General features: G+C 53.2%; 1 protein-coding gene across 1 annotated transcript in view; it reads left to right on the top strand.

Moving 5' to 3' along the window:
* The window catches only part of TMEM164 (transmembrane protein 164), a 36504-nt gene that overhangs the window by 18918 nt on the left and 5368 nt on the right, over nucleotides 1–12218 (top strand). Inside the window, exons 2-5 of the mRNA XM_032971852.2 lie at nucleotides 1462–1511; nucleotides 3737–3803; nucleotides 9344–9422; nucleotides 11385–11488. Coding sequence (XP_032827743.2) covers nucleotides 1462–1511; nucleotides 3737–3803; nucleotides 9344–9422; nucleotides 11385–11488 — 300 coding nt within the window. The remainder of the gene's footprint in view (nucleotides 1–1461; nucleotides 1512–3736; nucleotides 3804–9343; nucleotides 9423–11384; nucleotides 11489–12218) is intronic.

The raw sequence follows: 12218 nt of genomic DNA, 5'->3' as shown, positions 1-12218 counted from the left end.
AGTCAGGAATCTAACACAGGAATTTCTTGGTGCGAGGCGCCTGGGGCACCCATCATCCCGCAAGTGGATAGATCAACGCTGCCGATTATGACGAAGATATAAACGATTACTGTGACGGTTAGGGTCGTAATCTATTGCTTTTAGGTAAATGATAAATCTACGTAGGCGAGGAGGAACATGTGTGAGTTGTTGGGGGTTGCGTGTGTTTTTTCAACGAACGTCTTCCTTTTTCACTCTGGTTCACTCTGGAATCTCTCGCCTTGCCCCGCCGGGCGGCTCCACTCGGCGCACTCCGAGGAACCGCCTCGACTCGTTCCATTAACGCTGCGCGAGCGCTTCGCCCTCGCCGCGGGTTCGTGTTTCATCCTCGCGGACAGGAGAACCCACGGGCTCAAACACACGACCCAAACCCACGAAGGCGAGCTGCCACGTGCAGCCGACGCGGTGCCGTTGGGGCGAGTGCTGTTAGCGAGCAGCCGCCTCGGGGAGGGCCGGCGAGCCACGTGAGGAGAGGGGGGGGTGGTGTGGCCAGCGTCGCGCCACACCGCAAATGAATGTCTACCCCCCCACCCCAGCGCTGATGTTTTACACACCGCGCCAGGTATTGACATAAGCCTGAGTCGACCTACAGGAGGCCCAGGACCGTCTCGGATGTTTGTCGTCGATGGTGGTCGGCCGCGAGCAGCAATCGAGCTCGGGTCACCGGTTTCGTAGCGCAGCAGCGGGTGCCGAGCGCTGCTCCGCTCGCGTACGCACTGACACACTCGCACCAAATGCACACACGCGCATGCACGTTTACAAATGCATGCCTCGGCATTACGAGAGGTTTCTAAAAGCCCCGCCAGATCAAATTCCACTCTGATCTAATCGTCCAGGTTTGGTTAAATCTAAGACGATATCACTCTGGGGTCCAAGGTTAGGGTGGCAGCCCAGAATGAACCGCACGCTAACGGGGGCGCGGGGTAACGGGGGGGGGCGCGGGGTAACGGGGGCACGGGGTAACGGGGGCACGGGGTAAAGGAGGGGCAGTGTAAATGTATCAAAGTTGAAAGATGACACACGGCACATTATGTAATTGAGAAATGCACAGCAATCATCACACACGACTGAGAAACACTTAGCCAGGGCACTCCTGACCACGACCATTGAGACTCTTTCAGTGCTATGAACCTGGTGGCCTCGGTTTGATTCCTGGCCATGGCCAACAACCGGCGACGAGCGATATCTGAACCGGGCGTGTCCCTCCTCCCTTCGCCAACTCGCACTGACCAGCGTGGTGAATTATGGTAAAAAAAACGTGTATCGACTGCGGTGTATTGACAAAGGGCTGCAAACTCGTCCGTGTGTCGAGTGTATTTGGTGTAAAACCGCAGCAGTGATGGGTGGGTGCCCGTTTAATGTTCAAGTATCGGGCTGTCACAATCTAAGCCGCGTCTGTTCCGCGGATTTGTTTCGTTTCAGATCGCACTTTTGGCGCTGCCGCCATGCAAGACGACCGTCGTGCTGTTCAGGTGAGTGGCCGGGTGCCCGCGGGGCCGTGTTGGGACCACGACGCCGGGTTTGAGCCACTCCACTTGAGAAACCCGGTTTCATCGCAGGCAGCTTGAGACCGGATTCGAAACCCAGACTCTCAGCGGTGTCGGCTCGGTGCTCTGACCTCCGAGCCACCCCGGGTCACATCGTACAAATTTCCTCCCTGACTGGAGTGTGCCTGTTAATGAGTTTCTGGGCCCGGTTCATTACACGGGGTTGATGTTTACCCTGAGCGAATACAGACGTCAAACTCCATCCACGTCGTATGCGCGACGTGCCACACACACACACCGCACTGGCGAAACAACTGCAGTCCACCGTGCTCTATCGACGGAAGAGGAGCAACAGCAAAACGACACAAACTCTGTCTCCCTCTGCTGAAGCCCTCTCGTCGTGGCGAGCGGCAGGACACGGCATCGGCAACATTGCCACGCGCGTGACTGAGTCCCGCGCACCCGTGCCGTACAACGCAATAAGATCCCACGTCGTGTTCGTACGCTAAATATTCCCACTGTGTCTGTGTGCATTGTCACATTTTAGACGCTACATTAATACAAATTAGATAATAATCGCACCTTATTGTAATAATAGTTTTGGAGCCCTTTGTCAATCCACTGCTGAATGAAGGCCTTCCCCACGCCGCGTGAAGTCCGTGATGGTTTTGTGGTGTAAACACTGAATTGGCCGAAAGCATCTTAATATGTAGAGGACCGCAAAAATTGGGAAATGTTTTGGCGCCGGCTCGACGCCTGGCCCCAGTTCGCACTCGGTCTCTTGTTTCGAGAGCGAGCGACTACTGCGCGACGGAGCGTCACAAATTGCCGTAATCATTTTGGTTTGACCCGTACTTCGGTACGCCCGTCGATGCGGCCTGGCGGAATGACATCGGCGTTAATGAAGTGGGAGTCGGGCAGGTTGTGGAGCTTGGTCGAGGCTGTTTTTTTTTTGGGGGGGGGCATTCTTTCACGCGTAAGTGGTCCTGGCAGGCGTTAATGACTGATGAAGGCATTCCAAGCGCGTTGTCTCGAAAGCCAAGGGAAATCCCAGTCAAGCACAAAGGAGCCCTTCATACATTTTGTTTTGTTGAAATAATGGCAGAGGACAATGCTGCTTTGTTTAATTCCACTTCAGAGACAAAGATCCCCCGTGTAGCCTGTAACAGGCTGTTGGGGCAAGTGCTGTTCACGTAGCACCTATAAAGGCCGGCACGGCACATGAGGGGGTGGGTGGCCAACACCGCGCCCGGCCGCTTTAATTCCATTTCACACACAGAGACACGCACACACGCGCACTCCATCGCCGCCACCATCACACAAACACCCATCCAACACATCTGACAAACGAGCATGCGCACACACACCCCCACACTTTCATTCTGCTTCTTGTAGTGAAGGGATTGCTTTGTGCATGTTGCAGTGTGTGAGTGCGAGAGTGTGCGAGCATTCGTGCATGTGGATGAGATCATGTTTTGCGTGCACCCTGGGGGGAGGAATGCGTGTGTGTTCATGTGTTGCATGCATGCATGTATTTGTGCGCGTGTGTGCGCGTGTGTGTGTGGGGGGAGGGTCATTGGCGCATAAGTTAGCGCACTGCGCTACGAAACATGCCGACCTAAGCTCAATTACCGATCGCAGCAGACATCGGTTACTAATAACTGTACCGATCCTGGGCCTCACCTAGGTCGACTCGACCTTAAACGAGTACCTGGTGCGGTGTGTAAACATCAGCGCTGCTGGAGAGACAAAGGCGGCCGGGCGTGGTGCTGGCCACCCACCCCCTCGTTTGCCGTGCCAGCCTTAATAGGCGTTCGCTAACAGAACTTGCCCCAACAGTCTGTGACAGGCTCGTGTGTCGTCTGGCAAAACAACAGCCCACCTCGGCGCCGTCAAATGACGACGCCGGGGTGTGTGGTGCGATCATCGCCATTGGGAGAGAGGCTGCGAGGCCGATGCTGATCGCCTGTTTCACCCTCGCGGCGTGGCGCTTGTGGCCACCGCGATGGCTCGTGTGGGAAGACGCCGGTTGGGTGCGAGGGGCCTGGTGATCCCTCCACCATTAAACTACCAAACGGCGTGGGAAAAAACACCAAACGATAGGCTGTTCCGGATGCCCTAAGAGGACCCGGCGTCTGTGTCGTCTCCTGGCCAAAGTGCATGCGGTGGAGCCTCGGGGGATCTTTGTGCTTTTGTCCCGGCGGGTGCAGACTGCACCTGCACATGCTGAACGGGGCGATCCTGGCGCTGCTCTTCCCCGTGGTCAACACGCGCCTGGTGAGTGAGCAGCGACGGCGGACACGGGACCCTGCGGTGGGACTCGAACTCGGGCTCTGTGATCTCAGTCGGTGAGGCCTCTTCGAGCCAAGCAGCTCCGTTAGAAGGGATGGGCCACAGCCCAGGACCATTGGCAGTGGAGGCGGCTACAGACAGGGGCGGAGCCAGGGGGGTGACAGGGTAGACAATTGTCACCCCCGAAAAAAATAAAAAATCGAAAATCTGAAACATTCTGCGTATAAGTGTACGACACTCGGTCTGGCGGACTCCGTGCAACTGCATCGTCAGAGTGTGTCGCCAGCCGATGGCGTGGGGTACAGCCGATTTCTCATTCAATCATTCTTGAAATTAATATTTGTTGAATGTCACCCCGGGCTGAAAATCCTGGCTTCGTCCCTGGCTACAGACCACACAGTTACATGGAGATCCATTAAGATACATAGAGATCCACAGTTACATAGAGATACATAAAGATACATGGAGATCCACAGAGTTGCAAATAGATCCATAAAGATGCATAGAGATCCACAGAGTTACATGGAGATACATAAACATACATGGAGATCCACAGAGTTGCATAGAGATCCACAGAGTTACATGGAGATACATAAACATACATGGAGATCCACAGAGTTGCATAGAGATCCACAGAGTTACATGGAGATACATAAACATACATGGAGATCCACAGAGTTGCATAGAGATCCACAGAGTTACATGTAGATACATAAACATACATGGAGATCCACAGAGTTGCATAGAGATCCACAGAGTTACATGGAGATACATAAAGATACATGGAGATCCACAGAGTTGCATAGAAATCCATGGAGTTGCATAGAGATTCATAGACTGAGGCTCTATTAATTCAGCTGGCGAGGCCCCATTGAGCTGGGCCTGTTATGAGGATGTCCACAGCCCCGGTTTGACGACGTCGCAGGGCGGTGGGACTGTGCACAAAATAACAATTGGTTTACACAAATCGCACGCCACAACTTGCTGCAAACAATGAACGGCTCTTAAATACAGGCGCAAACCGTGCGTCAGACATCAGAAAGATCCCGTCACAGACGCTTGTAAAACCGTGTCGGCCAGCCCCAGAACTTAAACGGAGCTCGACTACGGCATTCGCAACGATCGTGGCATGCACGCGCGCGGCTCGGAGAGGGCGAGTGTGAAATATGAACAGAAATATGAACAGTTCGGTTCCGCGGACAACCAAACACGTGGCGACGTTGTGTGACCCTCTCGTCACGGGGGTGGGGGGGGGGGTGATGACGGTGAGACTTGCAGCAAGCCAGCCAGCAGCCCGACGGCGGCACGCTCGGTCCTCCTCCGTTCGTAATGTTGATGAGTGTGGCCACCTAGCGGGGCGGCAGCGTTGGTGGCAGCTACGGCAGGAGAAATCGTTGGCCTCCAGGGAGAAGATCGTCTTTTGGCAAGATGGTGCCGCGGCGGCTGATGCTGCAGAGGTTCAAGCGGCCACTGCCGGAGTGTTGTGATTGAGTTTGATGTGAAAACATTACTGAACATAGTAATAGGTTTTTACCCTTTTAGCTGGCACAAAAACTGACACCTTTATACAAGGGATCATGTTTGCAATAACCACAACACAAGCAGTCAATTACTGAACATGTATATGGGGGAGGGGTTCCTAAGGTCAATCTCAAGGTTAAACCAAAAGGAATGTTTTTTTTGCTTTGTGTTGCGGGCGACAGTGGGGTGGCAGGGCCAATAAACCTCGAATTTCCGTGCCAACATTGGTGGTGTAGCGGTTAGCGCTACGCTGCGCTACGAACCCGGCGACCAGAGTTCGATGCCCGCTCACGGCCACGAACACCGGTGACCATTATCTGAACCTGTCATGGGTCTCTTCGAGGTCAACTCGGCCTCAAATGAGTACCTGGTGCGGTGTTTAAACATCACCACTGGGGAGACAAAGGCGGGCGGGCGGGCGGGCAGGCGTGGTATTGGCCACCTCAATAAAGTAGTGCATCGGTGCACATTACAGCGGAAACGGGAACGGTACCGGAGGGCACAGAGCAAACCGGAATGAGAAAATCAACCCATCACGCGCCCTCAGCGGCTAACACCAGCTTGAGCAGAGTACATTGCATTTGCTCGTGAAAATAAAGTGCGACCGTGCGCAACGAACAGCATAAGAAAAGTACGGGTGCCACGGTGACGAGATGTTAACTACCTCGCCTGGTACGCAGGAGGTCGTGGGTTCAATCCCGACCCTGACACCTGCTGTTGTATATTTGGAGTTTGTGGTGTCTCTCTCTCATCATCATCATCACGGTGGCTTGGAGATGTTAACTACCTCGCCTGGTACACAGGAGGTCGTGGGTTCGATCCCGACCCTGACGCCTGCTGCTGTATATTTGGAGTTTGTGGTGTCTGTCTCATCATCATCATCATGGTGACTTGGAGATGTTAACTACCTCGCCTGGTACGCAGGGGGTCGTAGGTTCGATCCCGACCCTGACGCCTGCTGCTGTATATTTGGAGTTTGTGGTGTCTCTCTCGCCGTGGGTCGCATGGATTTTTCTCTGGGTCCTCGGGGTTTTCCCTCCCCGTTCAGAATCGACATCACATGTTCAGCGTATTTGGCTGCCATAAATTTCCACGTGATGATAAGCCCACTTCGTTTAGCCTGGTGTCAATGTTATTCGATGTGGGCAGGATAGGCCCAGGACTGCCAGACTGTAGTCCTCCTGTCAAGGTGGTTCCATGGGTTTAGCGGGGGGGGGGGGGGCACCTTCATCACGTCCACTCTGTGCTTCTTGGGGGTTTTTTTGGTTCCCCTCCGTTACGTTGTTGTTGAAAAATATGAACGGAATATACATACAATTTAAGAGATGGTAAAGGCGCAATGAGAATTCGTGTCTCCTGTCCTAGCCAAAGGAGACCTGGCTACCCTTGTGTTTATGTAGTGGTCGACTTGACGCAGACAACTTTCTTGTTTTCTCCGACACCACTTTTATTACAACTCTTCACATTACGTCTGTGACTCCGTCATTCCGCTTAGCCGCAGCTCGCTCGCCGCACTCCGTCCGTCTCGCTCACTCCGCTTCCTCCCCTATCCCTCACTGTCCCTCTGCGTAGTCCCTGTCTCTCTCCATCACTCGCTGTCTTTATCTCTCTCCATCACTCGCTGTCTCTGTCTCTCTCCGTCGCTCGCCGTCTCCGTCTCTCTCTGTCGCTCGCTGTCTCTGTCTCCCGCTGTATCTCCGTCTCTCTCCCGCTGTCTCTCTCTGTCTCTGTCCCACGTTGTATCCGTCTCTCTCCCGCTGTCTCCGTCTCTCTCCGTCTCTGTCTCACGCTGTATCCCTGTCTCTGTCTCTCTGTCTCACGCTGTATCCCTGTCTCTGTCTCACGCTGTATCCCTGTCTCTGTCTCATGCTGTATCCCTGTCTCTGTCTCTCTGTCTCACGCTGTATCCCTGTCTCTGTCTCTCTGTCTCACGCTGTATCCCTGTCTCTGTCTCTCTGTCTCACGCTGTATCTCTGTCTCTCTCCCACTGTCTCTGTCCCTCTCTGTCTCTCTCCCGCTGTCTCTGTCCCTCTCTCCGTCTCACGCCGTATCTCTGTCTCTCTCCCGTTGTCTCGGTCCCTCTCTGTCTCTGTCTCACGCTGTACCTCGATCCCTCTCCCGCTGTCTCTGTCCCTCTGTGTCTCTCTCTTGTCTCTGCTTGTCTCTGCTTCTCTCTGTCTCTGTCTCTCTCTGCTTGTCTCGGCTGTCTCTGGTTGTCTCTGCTTCTCTGGTTGTCTCGGCTGTCTCTGGTTGTCTCTGCTTCTCTCTGTCTCTCTCTGTCCCTCTCTGCTTGTCTCGGCCGTCTCTGGTTGTCTCTGCTTCTCTGGTTGTCTCGGCTGTCTCTGGTTGTCTCTGCTTCTCTCTACTTGTCTCTGTCTCTCTCTGCTTGTCTCGGCTGTCTCTGGTTGTCTCGGCTGTCTCTGGTTGTCTCGGCTGTCTCTGGTTGTCTCTGCTTCTCTCTACTTGTCTCTGTCTCTCTCTGCTTGTCTCTGCTTCTCTGGTTGTCTCGGCTGTCTCTGGTTGTCTCTGCTTCTCTCTACTTGTCTCTGTCTCTCTCTACTTGTCTCTGTCTCTCTCTGCTTGTCTCGGCTGTCTCTGGTTGTCTCGGCTGTCTCTGGTTGTCTCTGGTTGTATGTGCTTGTCTCTGCTTGCCTCTACTCTACTGCTAGCCTGTTCTGTCTCCTATGTCTTCGCTCCGTTTCTCCCCGACCTGCTTCGTTCCAGTCCCAGCGACAACAACTCCCCTCGTTCTTCCCGTCTCCCGAGTATATCCCCGTTCTCATTACCAACCAATTAATTAGGCCGCGTGCCACCGACGCCCCGCGTCCCCCCGCACCTGTTACTTGGCCCCCTCTATTCCCAGACATTCCGGCGCCACCTCGCCCTTGACAACCCCAGCCAATCACAGCCGTACATCGCTCCCCAGCTTAATTGGCCCGTCATTACCGCACAGTTTTCCGCCACCAGACCTGGCCGGCCCGACGTAACCCCACCGTCCATAACTCGCGCGTCTTTACCATCCCCCCCTGTATGTGCCTGTTAATCCACTACATTTACATTAAAATGACCTCTAGTGGTGCTGCTGCTGCTGCTGCTTTGGCAGTGGTGCACCAGCCAGCCAAACTTTAAAATAATCAATTAGCATATATGATAGGTGATGTTTTGGGCAATTCTCCTTCACGGCACATTGATGCTCTATAATCGCATATTTATGGGTTATTATATATATTTATATATATTTACCCCTTTAGGGTCACCACGGTGTTGTTGATGAATGTGAAGATTCATTTTTTTTAATGATCCGTCGACACTCGGAGCGGGCAGCCGCGTTCATCTCGGGTTGCGGTTTGCTCAATTTTTGTTTCCAAATTGGGGTCAGCGACCGGCACACGATGACTCTCACCGCACCGGCGCGCGGGCTTGTTGGATTAAACCGAGGCACCTTCCTCCCGCGCGTGCGATGCGGTGCGGCGCCACTCGCCGTATTTTCACATTGAGACGCTCAAAATAAATCCACTTTTGTGTTGCCGTGCAGGCAACAAGTTGGGTAATGTTACGTTTTTAACACGAGGGCGACACTTTTCTCAACTTATTACCAGTTTTTATTCCCTTCGTGGTTCCTTTACATTATTATTATTATTCTTATTATTTTGTCACGCTTTGCAACTGGCTGTCGCGATGACTCTCGGCAAAAAGACTTCAAAGCGAGACAAGCTTGGGTACAAAGTTGCGTCGATATATCGGGGAACTCGCTCAAGAGAGAGAACCGGCCACAATGACAAAAGGGTTGCCCCAACAAAAAAACTTGGAGACACGTACCAGAGTAAATATGACGAGAGTTTTGCAAAGAGGCAAACGTGGTTTTTGTGCCCTGACAGCCGCGTCTTTCCGTCTTCCGTACTGCCGATTTAAATACTTCCGAAGGACGGAGCGCACAAAGGAAAGTGATTCCAGAATCTGTGCGTTTAGCGTGATGTTTTTTTTCTCGTTGTTATTATCTGCAGCTGCCGTTTGAGACGGAGATCTACTACATCCAGCACATCATGATGTACATCGTGCCCCTCTATCTGCTTCGCTCGGGAGGTGAGTGGCGCACGGCGACCGTCGTCCCCTAACCCGCAGCACGATTGTCGTTACAGTTGCGGTCGCTCACACCCACAGGGAGGCCTCGCTGAGTCTGGCAGGAGGGTCCTGCGTGTTTCCTAATTGAGTTACTTGCACTGTCATTCAAAGAAAAATTACCTGCTCTTCAGCACTTGCCCCAACACTCTGTTAAGGCTATATACATTGTACTCCCTGCAGAGAACTGTACCGACACGACCGCACTCTACGATAGATGGCGCCAAACTGTGCCACACGCCCTCCCACACATGGCCTTGTGGGATCCTCGGTACCGATGATGTTATTTTATTTTAGTTTTTCTTCCAGTTTCGATGACCTGTACACGTATACCAGGTAGACGTGTACCAGGTACACGTACACACGTCATCGGAACAGAATCGGAAGCACAAATTGATGATGTACGCGTACGTCATCGGAACAGGAAAGGGTTAATTATCTCATGAGTGTCTTGAGACTTCGCAAAAATCTCTTCCCGGCTTATTTGATAAATAAGCCGGGAAGAGATTTTATAAATAAGCACACAATGCCGTGGTGCAGAGAGACGTGTGTCCACACGCAAATGCATTCCCACGCTCATCCCAATCTCGTAATCCCGTATTAGCCACACGGTTTCATCCAGCCAAATCTATTTTTGCGTCAAGCATTTTGTCCTAGATACATGCAAACCAGGCCCGGGAAACGATGATTTTTTTAGTTACACGGCAGCACAGGACATAGTGCGCCCACCTACTGCTATCTGGGTGGCACGGCGGTGAGATGTTAACTCCCTCGCCTGGTACGCAGGAGGTCGTGGGTACGATCTCGACGCTGACGCCTGCTGCTGTATATTTGGAGTTTGCTTGTTCTCTCGCCCCGTGGTCGCGTGGATTCTTCTCCGGGTCGTCCGGTTTTTCCCTCCGCGTTTAGAAACAACAACACGCATTTATTTGGGCTGCTGTAAATTTCCAAACGATGATAAACCACTTTGTTGAGCTTCCGGAAAAGAGCTATATAGCTCGGTAGGCCTTATTTGGTAAAATAAATAAAAAATGTTCAAATGGTAAAAATCTCCTAACGCCATCAAAATTGGGTCCAAAACTGATCCCTGCGTAGAGTTTCAGATTGCCGATTGTGCTGCTGCTGCTGCTGCTACTGCTGCTGCTGATTATGATGAGAGGGTTGCCACTTATTCCACTGTAGACCCAAACCTGGACATATTTCTCAGCACACGATCTCCTGTAAGAGTTGGACGCAGCAAAACCGGTGCCAGATCTCCGTACGGAGTGAGTCCTGCTGCCGCCCGAACACAGGTGCCACGTCCGAGAATGTACCAGGTCAAAACCGGGACGGGTGCCACAACCCAAGATAATGATGATGATGATGACGAAGTTGATTGATGATGATGACTCTGCCACAGAGATGATGCTAACAGTATTAATAATCCTGATGAAGCCAGAGTATGAAGATTGATATAAATTACTCGCCAGCTTAGATGATGATGGTGACTGATCATTCCGCGTGTGTTGCGGGTGTGAGTTGGAGTAAGGGATAGGGCTCAATCGGTAAACGTGGAAGGCCGGACTGGATAAGCAGAGGATCCCTATAGAATCATCTTCTGTAAAGCAGTGTTACTTACATCTGCAATTTTACCAACATTAATTGCCCATGCACACACACACATACAAATAAAAAGATCCCCTGTATAGCCTTAAGACTATTGCGGAAAGTGTAATTAGCGAGCACCTATGAAGGCCGGAATGGTACACCGGGGAGACACGACATCTGACGCCATGACGTCGAAGCGCGGGCACCCCCCCCCCCCCCAAAGCGCAGGGCCCTGGGCAGTCGCCCACCCGATTCGGCGTGCACCCTCGGGCACGGGCTCTGGTTTGTGACGCTTCCACGGGGGACCTCCCGTGCCTCGGCGTGCGCGTGCGTGCGCAGGGGGGGCGTACGCGCCGGAGCCGCTGGGGGACCCGTGGTGGGCGCTGCTCGCCACAGGCCTCCTCTTCTTCTACCACTTCACCGTGCTGCAGGCGCTCGCCCTGGTGAGCCGGCGAGAGCGTGAGAATCCCCTTCGTCCCCGAATGGGACGTCGGGACGCAATGAGCTCCCGCCGCTTCTTCCCTGCCCTTGTTGACATGTTGAGCTTCGCCCCGAGAGGGGTTGACCGCAGCGCGGCCTTCACGGCCTCGTGCCAGCGCGGCCTCGTGCCAGCGCGGTGTCGGGTCTCCCGGGTTTCCTGTTTTGCCCGGTGGTTTCCATTTTGGGGAAATTTTTTTAGTCTACGGTCGTGGGCCATGTCGCTCTGGTGAGTCGACGTTATAACAACGACGGTAACAACGCCGTATTAATTATCATTATCGTAATAACATCGGCGACGAATATCTGAACCCGTTCCTGGGCCCTCCCCTAGGGCGACGCAGCCTCAAATGAGTACCTGGTGCGGTGTGTAAAAACACCGCCACTGGGGAGACAAAAGCGGCCGGGCGGGTGGCGCCGACCGCCGCCACCGTGCCGGCCTTCGTAATCGCTCGCCAGCGGCGCGTGCCCCCAAACAGCGCGTGCGGGCTGCACGGTGGATCTCTGTCGTTTGCGTGTCCCGGTGGGACCTTCGATTAGCGCGGTTCGCCACGCACGGTGCGAAAGCAGTTCAACGCACAAACAAACAAAACGTTCACCTTCTTGGTTCTTTCGGTAAAGTCACGTGGGATGGAAATAAAATAATAAAAACAAAACATAATAAAATAAAATTCTCACGACCTTTCGGCCACAACA

This window comes from Petromyzon marinus, chromosome 47 (assembly GCF_048934315.1).
Source record: "Petromyzon marinus isolate PM22_M1 ecotype Great Lakes invasive population chromosome 47, UKy_Petmar_22M1.pri1.0, whole genome shotgun sequence".
Lineage (NCBI taxonomy): Eukaryota > Metazoa > Chordata > Hyperoartia > Petromyzontiformes > Petromyzontidae > Petromyzon > Petromyzon marinus.
Note: the sequence above shows the minus strand (reverse complement) of the source record. Positions and strands in the feature narration are given on the sequence as shown.